The sequence below is a fragment of the Pseudorasbora parva genome, chromosome 20 (genome assembly GCF_024679245.1).
Source record: "Pseudorasbora parva isolate DD20220531a chromosome 20, ASM2467924v1, whole genome shotgun sequence".
NCBI classification, from domain to species: domain Eukaryota; kingdom Metazoa; phylum Chordata; class Actinopteri; order Cypriniformes; family Gobionidae; genus Pseudorasbora; species Pseudorasbora parva.
This window is the reverse complement of record NC_090191.1, coordinates 21,956,698-21,972,968: the sequence shown is the minus strand read 5'-3', so window position 1 is coordinate 21,972,968 and position 16,271 is coordinate 21,956,698. Positions and strand designations below refer to the sequence as shown.

Genomic DNA, 16,271 nt, shown 5'->3' with positions numbered 1-16,271 from the left:
AAACATTACACTTTTGGCCTGTACTAATATATATATGTAAGTACAGGCCAAAAGTGTAATGTTTTTGAAAGAAGTTCCTTCTGCTCATCAAGCCTGCATTTATTTGATCAAAAATACAGAAAAAAAGGTATATTATATATATAATATATAAACACACACACACACACACACACATTTTATATATATATATATATATATATATATATATATATATATATATATATATATATATATATATACACTGAGATGAATTCATGAGTCGTATGAGTTGCATTCATACAGTCTCTGTTTAGTAAATCGCAGATTCTATCTCAACAAGCCAAGACGGCGACAAGATATGAGCAATACAACATCCTGTTGCTTGGTTCCCCATTTTGCGGGGTCATGCTAGGTAGGCTAGGCACACCCATCCAAATCTCATTGGTCCAAATTCCCAAACCACACAGCCTTCTAAAAAGTCAGACCGTGATTGTCGCACTGCACAGCATGCACTCTTTCAGAATGGAGGGACATGCAGTATGTGAGATTGAGTTTTATACATTGAGATTTATACACCATCTGATAGCTGAATAAATAGCCTCCCATATTTGTATGGTTTGTTAGGAGAGGACAATATTTGTCCGAGAAACAGCGATTTGAAAATCTGGAATCTGAGGGTGCAAAAAAAAAAAAAAAAATATTGAGAAAATCACCTTTAAAGTTGTCCCAAATGAAGTCCTTAGCCAAGTATATTCCTACTAATAATAAATGTTTTACATATTTACGGTAGGAAATTTACTAAATATCTTCATGGAACATGATCTTTACTTAACATCCTAATGATTTTTGGCATTAAAAAGAAAAATCGATAATTTTGACCCATACCATGTATTGTTGGCTACTGCCAGAAATATACCCGTGCGACTTATGACTGGTTTTGTGGTCCAGGGTCACATATTTCTGCAGGAAAACTGTCAAGTTGTGCCTGGTAAGGATACTATGTTAAAGCCGTCTTAACTCGACAGCATAAAGACAAACAGAACCATGTTTTAGCGGCTCAACGACGGGCGGTTCAAAACTGAAATGCGTTCATTTTGCAGCTGTAAATTTCCAGAGCAGTCATCATAATCTTGTTCTCTCTCTGCATAGACGGAGAGACTTTATCAGCCTGTGTGATCACTGGTAATTTCAGTGTACAGATGCAATCGCTCTCTCTCTACCTCCCATTACCTTCTTCCCCCAGGACTGAACAACAATACGCTCCCACACAATAGACAAACAAGAGCCTGTTGACTGGGAGAAAACCCACCACTGCACCAATGACAACGACTTTTGAGAATCTGTTAACGTAAAGAAACTGAGACCGAAAAATTATTGCAACAAAATCAGTAATCCCAAACTGGAAAACACATTTTCATTGATCTCAGGGTCTACAAGTGTTTAATTGTTTGTACTACAGTCATAAATGGTACCTCAGATTTTGTGGCTTGTTAGATAGAGGTTTGCTATTATATTTTCTAACATTTTTTTTTTTTTTGGTGGACGATAAAACACACACACACACACACACACACACACACACACACACACACACACACACACACACACACACACACACACACACACAAATCCTGACCCAAGCCATTTAGGGAGAACAATACTCATTTTTAAAACTTAAGATCAAAATAAAATCTTGATTTGCAGAGTATCACACACTATAAGAGAAATGAAGAAGATCAGAAATAGAAGTTCAGATGAAGTTAAGAGCACAAACGTGGTCAGATAGCACCAACCTGTGGCTAAATATGCTACTGCAGAAGGGAATCTTATAACAGAGGAGAAAATCACATACAATATTTTTTTTATAATGAGGTTGCAAGGATTGTTGTTATTATTAAAAATGGTTTTCCTTCAATGGAAAAATCAACAATAAAATATAAATATTAGATGAAACGTAAATGAAAATGAGAAATGCTGCAATAGCAACTGACTAAAATAAATGGAAATTAAATTTATGTTAAATAGAATATAAATATTAAAAAAAGTTGGCAGAAGCACATTAAATTATTAAAACTTTAAAACAAAAACTGAAAATAAAAAATACACTAACTCTCTCTATCTCCTCTCTCATCTCTCTCTCTCTCAGACTCATGGGGACTCGTGTCACTGTGGTGCAAAAGTGTACACATAGGTACAAAAGCTTATAAATCATACATAATGAGTTATTTTGAAAATGTAAAAATGCAGAAAGTTTCCTGTGATGGGTAGGTTTAGGGGCAGGAGCAGTGTGTGTGTGTGTGTGTGTGTGTGTGTGTGTGTGTGTGTGTGTGTGTGTGTGTGTGTGTGTGTGTGTGTGTGTGTGTGTGTGTGTGTGTGTGTGTGTGTAATATATACTTAAATAACACTGGTTGCTATGGGTTTGCCACAAATCAAAATAACCCTAAAATGATGGTCCCTAGATATGCCGCAGGTCACTTCTTCAATGTCAATCTATAGGATTTGTATTGCTTTGGGCCGTTTTAATTCTTTGTTTAAAGTAGTAAAAGAGAAGTTTGCTTAAGCAAGTAGCACTGAAAATACAAACCACACAAAAGTCCATTTGTATTCGTAACACTCAAAAACACAGTAGGGCTCCATAACCTGTGTGGTTTGGAGAGAAATACATATAGCATATATTCTATATTACAGAAGAATGCACTGTATGTTTAAACTTTTGTCTGTTTTGCCTATACATGCTCATGTAGATTTGTGGCCCGAGTGTGTGGAAGTGTGTTGGGGTGTAATACGGCCTCCGACTGATCTATGAGGAAGAAACGGGAGACAGAGAAAAAAAGATACAAATGGAAAAGGAGGAGAGGGAGAAAAAGAGACCCCGAGTCTTTCTTCTGGCAGAGGGGCATCCAGCTGAGTGCTGGCTCCAAGCCCAGTTAGACCCCCTGCCCTGGCTGGATTCTCTCTCACACACACACACAAACACATACACATACACACACACACACCTGGATGCTTGCCATTCGGGCCGGACCTCCGCCAGCTTCTCACACACACTTGGCTGAAAGCCTACAGCCCGCCGACTTCCTGTTTCACACACACACTGACACCCGCAAACACACCTCACAGCCAGAGAGCTTCCTGTCCGACCCGAAACAACCCTGATCATGTCCGCCCCTCCACCACCCACTGGCACTGCCTCCGCTGTGTGTGTGATGAGAAGGCGTGTGTGTGCCGGATGGAGTGAGAGTGAAGGACTGCAGCACAGGGGGATCATGGGATACGTAGGTCCGTGTGTGTGTGACTATAGAATGGAACTCAGCCAATATGGGCACAAACAATAGCCTACTTTTCGGAAAGATTGGCATGTATTGTGTGACAGTAGAAATGTGCCAGCATGGTACAGCTTTTGTTATATAGTTTATCATAAAGTAGATATATTTGAGTAAATATTATGTTAGTAACCCTCACAACAGGTTGTTATAGTGCCTCATTATGCTTTTTCTATATTCCCTTTCATGCAGTGTGTAATATAGCTATTTGTGAATGTAAAAGGTCTCCAAAGTTTTAAAGAATTGATTCTGAACTGCCGATACGAGCCTTCAGCAATTCCAGTGTCACTAACAATACTGTAACAGTGTAACAAATTTGCATTATGCTAGATGACTAATCCATTACGATCCAAATAAAATAAAAAATGAAACAAATAAAGAGTCAAAAATAGATATTACCACATGACTAATATACATTGCCTCCCAGTTAGATTTTTAAATGTTTATGAAACTGTCTTATGCTTCTCAAGGCTGCATTTATTTGATTAAAAATACAATAAAAACAGTAACATTTTGAAATATTAATTTAAAATACCTGATTTCTGTTTTAAGATTAAAAATATGATACACATGCACACACACACACACACACACACACACACACACACACACACACACACACACACACACACACTACAGGCCAAAAGTTGACACATTACTAGTTATAATGTTTTTGAAAGAAGTTTCTTCTGCTCATCATGCCTGCATTTATTTGATCAAAAATACAGAAAAAATTGTAATATTGTGATATATTATTACAATTTAAAATAATTGGTTTTCAATTTATTATACTTTAAATGATCATTTATTTCTGTGATGCAAAGCTGAATTTTTAGGATTGTTCCTCCAGTCTTCAGTGTCACATGATCCTTAAGAAATCATTCTAATATGATGATTCATTTTCAAAGTTGGAAACAGTTCTGCTGCTTAATATTTTTTCATAACCTGTGGTACTTTTTTATAATACTTTGATGAATAAAAATTAAAAAGAATAAAAAAATGAAAGAAGCAAATTTTTTAAAAATATAAATCTTTTGTAACAACAATATACACTACTGGTCAGTAATTTGGGGTCAGTCATTTTTTCTGTCTTTTTTAAAATAAATCAATAATTTTATTCAGCGAGGATGTGTTAAATTTATAAAAAATTGATAGTAAAGAAGATTTATATTATTTGAAAATGTTTTTATTTTGAATAAATATTCTTTAAAATCTTTTATTCATCAAATATAGTAGGCAGCAGAACTGTTTCCAACACTCATAATAAATCAGAATATTAGAATGATTTCTGAAGGATCATGTGATAGTAGACTGGATGTCATGTGACATTAAAGACTGGAGTAACGATCCTGAAAATTCAGCTTTGCATCACAGAAATAAATGATAATTTAAAGTATAATAAATTGAAAACCAAATATTTTAAATTGTAATAATATATCACAATATTAAAAATGTTTTCTGTATTTTTGATCAAATAAATGCCGGCTTGATGAGCAGAAGAAACTTCTTTCACAAACATTACAACTAGTAATGCGTCCAAACTGTTGGCCTGTACTATATATATATATTTTTTTTTTTTTTTTTTTAACTGCGATACAATTTTTCAGGAATCTATGATGAATAGAAAGTTCAGAAGAACTGTATTTATTTGAAATAGAAATATTTTCTAATATTATAAATGTACCGTACTGTCACTTTTGATCAATGTAAAGCATCCAAGCTAAATAAAAGTTTTTTAGTTTTTTATTTATCGATAATGCAGTGCATAATTCACTTGAGTTGAACTTTGAGCAAAAAATAACTACATATTTCACATATTACACAAAAAATGTTACAATAAAATAAAATAAAAGGTCTAGTAACATCTTGATGAGCTCAATGTGCTCAAATGACCCTTGCAGTCTACTAGGTGACTTTCAGTTGGGGAGCAACACAACTGAATCAAACAGAATGCAGGGTCAACAGTTTAAAAAAACAACACAGTTGATTTAGAGATTGTACGTGTGTGACGTGAGTGTGACCAAAGGAAAACATTTAGAACTAATGTCAAGTAATTCATAATTTTTTTACCATTTTAATTATCATATGAAAATATGCATCTTTTTAAAGTGTTACACAAACACACCATAGCTTGTGAAAATGAAGCTACAAATTAACATAGTATCTTCAAAACAATTGTAATTAATCATTAGTAATTGACAGGTCACTTAATATAGCATTGTTCTGTATGTAGTTATGTTGTGCTGTCATTAAATTGTATTATTTTTAAGATGCAAAGAAGTTAAAATACAAACGGAATACGACTTTTGTTCAGCCAATCAAATAAAGGTGTCAATATAATTGCCAATTAAAGGTACATTATGTAAAATACATTATGTAAAATTGATATTTACTTTCTTTCTTTTTTTTTTACAAGATTTACAATTATCAGGTCAACTGGCTCTTATGCAAAGGGCTCACAAGCTACCGGTTTCTAAACTCGCACAACCCGGTTTTAGTTGCAACTCAACACTGTTGAATTATCTTATGATAGCATGTTGCATGAATATATTTAGTTTCGCATCTATAAACCTTCCCAGGTACGTACCTTCCTGCAGTGAGACGAGCGGAGGGAAGTACTCTGGGATGTAGTCTCTCCTTTCCCCCCTCAGGGCATCACGGGCGTCCGTTTCAAAGCCAGCAGCAGGAAACTGCAGAACGCTGCTCTTGCTGATGGGAAACTGAGGGATAGTTTGTGGGTAGCCAACAGGCTCTAAGTTATTTACATAGTCCTCCAGTTCAGCTATACTGACTCCCAAAAGTCCAAAAGCCTGGTCCACATCACTCAGTCCAGGGTCTGTGCGTCCATCTGAAAGAAAACAAGAGAGATGCTATTTATGGAATTAATGTTCATTCAAGAGGCATAGAGACTTATAGGAGAGAGAGTAAAAAAAAAATGCATGCATTGATTAACCAATCAGAATCAAGTATTGATGAAAACCACATCATAATATTAGTTATAGAGTGCAACAGTCTGGTTATGGAAGTAAAAACTCCATTTGTTTTCTCCATAGGGAAATTAATTTTGAACAGTAACTTCTAAACCTTTAAAAACAGACATACTGTGAGCTACGACGTTGTTAATCCATGGTATTTGCTTCTGCTGAAGCCGTTAGCCCACGTTATTTCAGCTTATTTTGAAAATAATCGTGTTTAACAGCAGATTTGAAAAACTACATTACCCATGATTCTGTACAGAAAATTACATCAATCATTGAGTAGAAAAAAGCAGAAAGTGCAAAAAGATCTATTTAGCTCCACCAAACATTTCTTCATTCGCAGCTTGATGGAGTGGACGGGCTAAAGAGATCTTTTGCCTTGTTTTGTTAGTTTAGATTCTCTGATTGGTGGAAATTTTCTGTACAGCATCATGGCTAATGTTTTCCACCAGGAATTTTGCTATTAAACACAACTAAGTTAAAATAATGCAGGCTAATGGCTTCAACAGAAGCAAATACCATCAATTTACAACCGAGTTTTTACTTCCTGAAACAACTGTTGCACTATTACATCTCAAAAATCAAGTGCCTTTCAAAACATTACTACAATTGCAGCCAAAATAAAACATTTTCAAGAAAAATATTTAGAAAAATGTTTCATTTTAAAATGGCAGTCCTACAGAATTGCATGCGTCTTGGGGAATAACATTGACACCGGAGCTACTTCTCTACGTTTATGTCTATGGCGAGTCACACAGGGACTGTGTTCCTCCGCAGCAGTTTCTACCAGACCAGTCAGAAATAGTCCCAATATAAACACTTATTATAAGTTTACCATAATGACTCAGGGTAAGATAAAAACACTGTTTGGAAAATGGATTCATGTTGTACATTCTCTATATATAATTTTTGTAAACCATGAACACAAAAAAAAGTCACGGACAGCAGCTTTAAACACGAAAACAACAACACATGCACCCCAATGAGCAATGTTTTACAGACTCTTTGAAACTTTGACAACTATAGCATGTTCAGATGAAGACATTTTTAGAAATGTTAAGTTTTTAATCTTTTAAATCTTTAAAAATCAAAATAATAACGGAAAATATAAAAAACTAAATCAAAATATAGATAAAAAACTATAATAGTATCTCAATGATACTAAAACAACACTGTTTTGACACACGATTTGCACATAAACACAGATGGTGCTGCAGCTTACATCATCACTATGGCAACAAGTGGGACTCCATACTCTGCGTCTGCAAACTATTCCACATGATCTGCTTTAAACATTTCAGACTCCAATAGGGATACTACCTCACATACAACTTTATTTTGACAGCATATAGACTTTTAAGCAACAGCTGATATATGTTAGCCTAAATAAGCAGCTAACTAGCCTCTGGTCAGCTGTCAAAACATACAGACTAAGATGTTTGATGCCTAGCTTCAGAACTAACGTCTTGCAGTAACAAAAAATATGTTTAGAATCCAAAGAAACAGAAGTTTAGTTTTTAGCTCGTTAAGAAAGTTTTATCGCCACAACAGCAAAAACCCCATTTGAGGGGCTAGTTAGCTTAGCAAGCTAACAACATTTGTAGTGGGCGGGGCTTAACAACAAACCCACTATGTAGTGCACACTACTCCAACACAGGCTGTTATAAACACAGACTGTTGTAAGGGTCAGAAAAGAGTGTTAAATGACTCACAGAGCTCGGAGTATCGGTGGCAGCTCCGGGCCAGCTGCTGCACGTATCTCTCCAGCACATCGGACAGCAGATCACAGGCGCTCAGCTGTACCGCATCCCAGCCCACCGCCTGACACATCTGCGCCACGGACACCCGCAGCAGCGAGCGCGCGTAACTCTCACACATCTCTCCGCTCCCGAAAGCCCGCTCTCACGGCGCCCGTAAAGGCTTTGTTTTGATCATTCACATGAATAGGAACATTGGCGCTTCCATAGGAGCCGCCATCTTTACTTCCCGAGCGAAACATTGTGCAGCAATCGATCGCGCATGCGCAGAAGAGCAGAGCGTCTGATCGATTGTAGCTTGCTCGATTAGACCACCTACACACGCTATGTGGGGGGGGAAAGCAGATGGTTTGTAAAGCCTTGAATCTTTCTTCTTACTACTATGTATATTTTGTATAAATGAAAGTATTGTTTTTTTCTTCCACCCATAGATGTGTACACATAGTCATTGGAGGGTGTAAGGAACACCAAGGCAAAAAAAAAAAACTTTAGACTGCTGTAAAGCCTTGAATCTTTATCCTTTATGAGGACCTTTGTATTTACTTTGTAACTAGAAATATGGATTTGATTTCAATACCCCTGTGTATACAGTTATTCATCCTTATGTTGTTGTACATTCTAATTATTTTATTTGTATTATTGTATTTTGTATTATTACTACTTTTTTCTTTTGCTGTTAATAAAAAAAGAAGAAAAAAAAGATGTGTATACATATCTATGCTGCCTGCCAACCCTATACATACATTGTGAGCAAGTAGGATAAAAATATTGTTGGATAAAGGTTTTTTTTTGGCAACACTTAATTTTACAGCATCCTTGTTACACGTGTTATGTGTACTTACTGTAGAAATAACTAAATTATAAATAATGACATGCAACTAACCATACACAAACCCATATTCCTAACCCTAACACCATAGTAAGCATATGTAGTTCATTATTCTTACTCAGTACTTAAATAATTACACTGTAACAAGGACACCTTACAATAAATTGTAAAAATATATATATATATATTTTGTAGCCTATTACATTTCTATGGTTATTGTATTGTACTCAGGCGCTGGTTTATTATTTCTGTTTTGTTTTTCTTACCTTTGAATGTATATTTATTACTGTATTTTAGTGTTTCTATTTTTCTATATAATACAAATAATAATACAAAGTGGCAAATAACACATCTGTTATATTAATAACACAACATATATTAATAACACATATTTGTAGGAGCATTTGTAATAGCATTGCTATTATCTATTTATTGAGTTTTAAAATTAAATTTTGTGTCCCAGCTTCTTTGTTGCTACCCAGTATTTATATTCACCCAAAACATAATTGATTGGGATTTTAAAAAATTAATATTGTGAGTTTTGTGTGTGTGTATATATATATATATATATATATATATATATATATATATATATATATATATATATATATATATATATATATATATATAACTCCATGGTAATTATATCTATTTTATAATGGTAATAATTTTAATGTATTATTTTTCTACTTCTAGTTTATAGTACTACCACTGCTGTGGTCGTTTACAGAAGAATTATGCTTGCCATTTATTTTTAGTTGTGTAGTTGTAAAAGCTCATATTAATTTATTTTATTTGCTCAGAAAACACTGTATGAGAAGGCTTTAATATTTTAATACAGAAACATGTGGAAATCTTGTAATAAACTTATGTAAATTTCAAGCAAAATACCTATGCTAAAAAGTAATTCAATGACTAATGAAGAATAGACAGAATGCCATACATTTCATTTTCCACAAAATCAGAATCAAAAAGCTGATTTTGCACTGGAACATCTACTTTTATTGCACTACTTTTTAAAACAGTCACTAATGAACTCAGATGACTCAAAAAATGTCATTAAAAAAAAAAAAAAAACTGATGCACATCAGTTCTCAAATGATAACCATCAGAATCTGAGCTCCCGTGGCAGCTGATTAAATAATACATGAGTGACCCATATGGTCAAACTTTCTACTTGTCCATTACTTTATTAGATCAGACCCTCTTCTACAATCAGTGACCCCCAAATTCACCCTTTCATGGATCCAGACACCCAACACCGCAGCTCGATCATTTAATCTGATACTGTGGTGGCTGGCAGGGGCTTGAGTTTCAAATGGATAACAAGGAGGCTAAACTTGTTTTGATTGGCAATTATAAGAGAGAACAATAAGGATGCCGTTAAGTCAATTGGGTTTATCAGTAATCAGTTCAGAGTAACTTAATACTGTTTTAAGCAAAGTACGTAAATGCAAGAGAGAGGGTTTATTGGAAGGATTGACCTAGTGTTCTGTTTTGGCAGACGTCTTCACTTCAAATGCTCTGTGTATTGATAACCTCGGAGCGTAGCAAAGCCTTTCGCTTCAAAGAAGAGTTCACAAGCTTTAATTCCAATGGAAAACAAGCATGAGTCAGGAAACGTATTTATTTTCTTAAGAGGACATCAAAGCTGATCAGTACACACACTTGAAATAGATTGAAGAAATCAAAAATGGATGGCGTTTCTCTGTAAGAGGTTTATTTTCTCTGATAGTGTACAAACAGAAGCACATATATACTTATTACTCAATTCTACACCAGGTGACTGAACTGGAGAGCATGAACGCCAGAACCACACCAGAAGTTTACAGGGCTCCACTTTATCTGCAATGAGAAAAATACATACATTTAGTACATTTTAAGCATCAATTGTAACTTATGAAACGAGGAAAGTAGAAGGCAAGTGTAAAGAATAAAACCAAACCATCTTAAATGGTTAGTTCACCCAAAAATGAAATTGATGTCATTAATGACTCACCCTAATGTCGTTCCTCACCCGTAAGACCTTCATTCATCATCAGAACAGTTTAAGATATTTTAGATTTTAGTCCCAGAGCATTATGCAGTCAATGCCCACTTCACTGTCCATGTCCAGAAAGCTAATAAAACCATCATCAAAGTAATCTATATGTGACATCAGTTGGTTGATTAGTCTCTTGAAGCATCTAAAATACATTTTGGTCCAAAAATAACAAAAACTAAGATTTTATTCAGCATTGTCTTCTCCTCCATGTGCCTCCAAAAAGAATCAAACAGTTCATGAATCAGTGAATCGATCAATGATTCGGGTCGCCAATGTCACGTGATTTCAGCCGTTTGACACGAACCGAACTGCTGAAATCACGTGACATTGGCGACCCGAATCATTGATTCGGGTCGCCAAACGGTTCACTGATTCATGAACCGTTTGATTCTTTTTGATGTCACATATGGACTACTTGATGGTTTTATTAGCTTTCTGGACATGGACAGTGAAGTGGGCATTGACTGCATTATGCTCTGGGACTAAAATAGAAAATATCTTAAACTGTGTTCTGATGATGAACGAAGGTCTTACGGGTGTGGAACGACATTAGGGTGAGTCATTAATGACATCAATTTCATTTTTGGGTGAAATAACCCTTTTAAGAGACAATAAAAAAAAAGACTCTGAAGGCCTGCTCACGCCAAGACAAATGTTTGGTGTGAAAAACTGTTGTGATAAACATTGAATGAACAGCTGTTAATGCGTCTTATAAGACCGATATGAAGAGCTGCATGCCATCTGTGTGACAACTTTATGGAGAATAGTTCTAATTTCCTTCAACGCACTGTGAAAAAACCTGGCCAACCAAAAACTTTTGCACAGGGGCGATGCAGTCACACAAAACTACAACATGGTGGTGCCCAAACAGACAACTGTGCTAAGTGATAGTAAATAGAGAAAAAGGCACAGTAGTCCCTTGACGCTAACTTTTTCCCCCCCAAGGAGCATCTTTGAAAAACTTTAGGGGCCCCATTTTGCCATACTAGTGTTCTTTTAGTATTACTGAGATACTGTATAGTTTTTGTTAATATTTTGAATTCAATTGAATTCTGCTTTCATTTTAATTTGAGTTAAAATTAAGTTTTAGCATATTTAGTCAGTCATTCTGTTGTTTGTGTTTAAGTTTGTTATTTATTTTTAAAAAAAAATTAAGTCTGTGGTTTTTATAAAATGATTTCAGTTCATCGGGTTAATTAAACTAAATAACATGTTAATTTAACTAAATTAAAATTTTAAAAGTTTTTTTTTAATTAGGGCATCCCAGACAGAAGCTAAAATAATTTACGTTAAATTAAATGGAAATTATGTTAAATTGCATAGTTTGTCTGACCAAATAATAAACGGGGTGGAAATTGGACAGACTGCGTGACTTATCTAAAAAACAAGCCCGTAGAATGCACAACCGCACCACATTCAGGCTTTGAAATGTGAAGCGCTCACATATATTTAATGAAATCACATCATAGCCTTTTGAAGTTTAATAAAACAAACATCATACATTATGCTTTGTTTTGCCTTCTATATAGAATGCAAATATACGATTTCAGATTGAATTTGTTTATTGCTGTATTTATGCTGTTACAAAAGTGCCACCCACTGGCAGACAGTGACTTTGGCATTTTCATTCAGCCCTTCTGCCATACTTTTCCCCCCTGCATTGGCCTAAAGAGAAAACTCAAAACTATTTTTCTTGATGAACATTCGCATGGATGTGAACAGGCCTTAAATCAGTCAGGTACAAGGCCAAAAAAATATTCTATATGAAAGTAAATAGATGTGGAAACATTTCAGAACAGCAGCACATAAAAATCAAGTTTATGTAAAATTATTTAAGTCAAATAATTGCTTAGAATGGGTTTCAGGCCTAATCAATAAGATTAGCAGTCAGTGTGTCACTGTCTAACAAAGTACAGCTATTTTACTCAATTGAAGAAGCTTTTATAAATTACCATCAATAAAAACAATTACTAAAAAAACTACTTTAAAACACCAAAACCCACCCCCAAAAAAAAACTATACAAGAAACAGGAAAACCATTATATTGCCTATGCCATTTCTCTACAAGCACACATTATATCCTACAGGACGTTACCTCAGTCATGCCTCAGTCTCTGTGAATGATGAATGCATGCAATTTATGGAAAGTTAGTGAGGGGAAGATGGAAATGTAATTAATATGGGTTAATAAAAACTCAAAGTGTAAAAATAAAATGACACAGAAGTCAAAGAAATGTTAACAGTGAGAATGTTATATTAGTAATTGAACTGGGCATCAGATATGGCTTCCCTTTGGATGTTTAAAGGGGTGGTTGCAAGCAATGTCACTTTTTTTAACTTTAGTTAGTGTAATGTTGCTGCTTGAGCATAAACAGTATCTGCAAAATTACAGTGCTGAAAGTTCAATGCAAACGGAGATATTGTCTTTTAAAGTTATGGCAGTTTTATTGCCTACAAAAACGGCCGGTTTGGACTACAACAAGCTTCTTCCCGGGTTGGTGACATCATAAACCCTTGCTAGTCACCACAGATGTGACTTCTGCCCATAATGGTAAGGGGCGTGGCATTTCCAGACAACCTGTGCTTGGCACTTCAGCCAATAAAAATACATGAAACTACATTTGGCCATCTAACCAATCTAAGACCATCGCGTTTTTCGGAGGGATGGGCTTCATAAAAGCAGGAAGCAAACAAGCCGTTCAAAGGACAGTTGTGGAGACAGCGATGTGGAATAAAGGTCAAATATAAGAAAAATACACTGTTTAAAAAAAAGAAGTATTAAGACATGTTATACTGCGCCCCATAAACACAACCAAGCCTAGAAGAAAAAAACACGGAACCACCCCTTTAAAATAAAATGAAACGGGAGAGATACTTGCATGGGTTGTTAATGCGATAAAGAGAAGAAATAAAAACACTTCTTACAGAGCAGCAGCTCCAGAAATGATCTCAATGAGCTCCTTGGTGATGACGGCCTGGCGGGTTCGGTTAAAGGTCAGGGTCAGCTTGTCTATAATATCAGCTGATGGGCAGAACAAAATAAATACAAGATTACAAATGAAAAAGGTACAAGAGTGCAAAAATTCCCGTTAATAATAGGGATTACATTTTCTTAGCAAGAAATATAGGCCACAAAATTCCTATAAAAAACTGAAGAGACAAAAATGTAAGATGACTCACAAGCGTTCTTGCTGGCATTGTCCATAGCGGTCATCCTGGCGCTCTGTTCACTGGTGGTGGATTCCTTCATCCCGTAGTAAATAATGTTGACCAGAGAAAACTCCTGATAGTTCCTCAGCACATCAGCATCAATGTCATCATAGATTCCCATGTTCTCTGAATAACACACAACAAATAACAGATTGATTCGTTTCAGTGTCATTTTAGAGCATGTAATGATGGCTAATAAGGGCAGGACAGTTAAAGTCAGGGGAAAAACTGCCACATAAACAGTCATTTAACAAAATAAAAAAATTATACCCATTCATATAAATAAATATTTTAAATGCTACAATTGACCTTTGTACATTTTAAAGGTTTTTTTGTAAATTGTTATTATGTTAAGTCTACATTTAAAAAATGATTACATCATTTTTTAATATTAACTTTCAGTGAGCATTAGACAAATGATAAAGGAGATATAAATACAGAAAATATGGCAAATAAAGATGCAAAAAAAAAACAAAGCCATGTATCCAGCCCAAACATATATACTGCCAGGGAAACAATACCTGAGCTTGCAACGGTGTCAACAGAATACAGAGGTTTCTCATCTGTCCTGTATGAAATCACAGACCTGCAGAGGACACAGATCTGAATCAAAACCAAGAACAAAAGACTGTTTGCACTGCATTGGTGTTATTTGTAGTGCATGTGACAAACCTGAATCTGTTGAATACAATGGTTCCCTGGTCAAACTCGTAGCCAGAGTCCAGCAGCTCTGAAGCAATGAGAGAAGCATCCACAAACGTGGGAGGCCTGCGGCCCACCTCCTTGCAGTTGATCAGGATGTGTTTGCCGTGGGTCCTGGTTAATTAGGCAAAGCAAGTGATTAAAGCAATGAACGTGATATTTGAAATCAGCATGATGAGCCTACAAACTTAAGAAATGACTGAATGACAAAGAGAGATACCTGTAGAGCAGACCTCTAAGTTTGTCACCCACATTGACAACCATGACCTCTTTGCCGGCACCAGTGAGCTTGGCAATCTCACTTTTCATGGCTTTGGCCACACTGGTGTGGATGGCACCACAAAGACCACGGTCAGATGACACACCGATGATCAAGTGCTTATTCTTGTCTTCTGGAGCCTTGATCTCAGCCTTCTCGTAGAGTGCTAAACAACGGAAATATAAAAAAAGATTATTGGGTATCACATGACATTTGTCCATAATAAACTTGTCTTTTGTGGATAATAAACTGCATACCCATAGAGCCAGTGCCATAGACTCGGGCAGGCCTCAGGGATCTCTCAGCTCTGGCATACTTTGCTGCTGCCACCATCTTCATGGACTTGGTAATCTTCTGGATGTTCTTGATGGACTTCAACCGCAGGGTGACTGGTAACAGGATAAAATACTGGTCAGAAACTTCATACATCTGTCAATTATGTATGATATCTATGTTGCAGAAATGATGTAAGCAAAATACAAATAAAGGCAAAGCAGATAAAATACAGCAACAACAACAAAAAAACACATTAATTTAATTTATAAAACACATTAATGTTGACCTTTTATAAAGGAAAAGGAGCATTTTACTTACTGTCCTTCAAGGTTGCCATGTTCCTGACCTGCCCACTACAAGAGACATTTTAAAAAGGTTAATTTCTTCCAAAAACACAACACAATAACTCATTGATACAACAATACATATACCAGCAATTGAATTACATTGAATGTAGTGCAAATCCTGCAAAACAACACCCTTCTATTACGCCATTAAACGACAAGTCAACAAGATTTACATACAAACAGTACATAATTTAACTCATCGTTCTATAGGCATGTTCAGATTATTATTATTAGTGCAATCATAATAACAAATAAGGAAATGTCACGACGCGCGCCGCTGTCATAGGCTTAAGCACACTGCGGCCTAAAGTTCGGCACGTCCTTGCTCTGTTTCTACTGCATTTCATTGACCAACTCATACAATTTTACTCCATTAAGTAAAAATGCAAATTACATGTATGTTTGAACAAAATTATAGATTGTATAAATCAATAAATTCTCACCATTGTGGGAGGAACACCGCCGCGCTGGTCCTGGCGAACATGTTCACTTCACTGAAGGTCGGTCAGAGCCACCGGTCTGCGCAGGCGCAAATAAAGCGAAGTACCGAACGCGTACTCATTATAA

General features: G+C 35.6%; 2 protein-coding genes across 3 annotated transcripts in view; both read right to left on the bottom strand.

Moving 5' to 3' along the window:
• Positions 1-8,278, bottom strand: part of taf3 (TAF3 RNA polymerase II, TATA box binding protein (TBP)-associated facto) — a 61,139-nt gene extending 52,861 nt beyond the window's left edge. The window contains exons 1-2 of the mRNA XM_067427032.1: positions 7,993-8,278; positions 5,890-6,150 (exon numbers count right to left, since the gene is read on the bottom strand). Of these exons, the coding sequence (XP_067283133.1) occupies positions 5,890-6,150; positions 7,993-8,158 (427 nt within the window). The 5' untranslated portion in view covers positions 8,159-8,278. The remainder of the gene's footprint in view (positions 1-5,889; positions 6,151-7,992) is intronic.
• Positions 8,279-10,475: 2,197 nt separating this feature from the next.
• Positions 10,476-16,271, bottom strand: atp5f1c (ATP synthase F1 subunit gamma). Of its 2 annotated transcripts, XM_067427998.1 has the most exons (9): positions 16,148-16,271; positions 15,676-15,710; positions 15,339-15,470; positions 15,043-15,247; positions 14,793-14,936; positions 14,642-14,706; positions 14,091-14,246; positions 13,836-13,932; positions 10,476-10,711 (listed from the first exon to the last, which is right to left on the bottom strand). In XM_067427998.1, exons 1-9 carry the CDS (start codon positions 16,186-16,188, stop codon positions 10,708-10,710), a joined length of 879 nt encoding a protein of 292 aa, XP_067284099.1. In that variant the 5' UTR covers positions 16,189-16,271; the 3' UTR covers positions 10,476-10,707. The 2 variants fall into 2 exon arrangements, with proteins under 2 accessions (XP_067284099.1, XP_067284100.1); XM_067427999.1 differs by lacking the exon at positions 10,476-10,711 and having other exon boundaries at positions 13,832-13,932.

What these genes read in the sequence shown, in the direction of transcription:
- atp5f1c (XM_067427998.1), bottom strand. Translation starts at nt 16,188, where the DNA reads ATGTTCGCCAGGACCAGCGCGGCGGTGTTCCTCCCACAATG. An exon ending in CTATGGCACTGGCTCTATGG is followed by an intron (nt 15,248 to 15,338) that starts GTATGCAGTTTA and finishes TCCGTTGTTTAG; the next exon opens with CACTCTACGAGAAGGCTGAG. An exon ending in TGACACCGTTGCAAGCTCAG is followed by an intron (nt 14,247 to 14,641) that starts GTATTGTTTCCC and finishes TGTGTTATTCAG; the next exon opens with AGAACATGGGAATCTATGAT.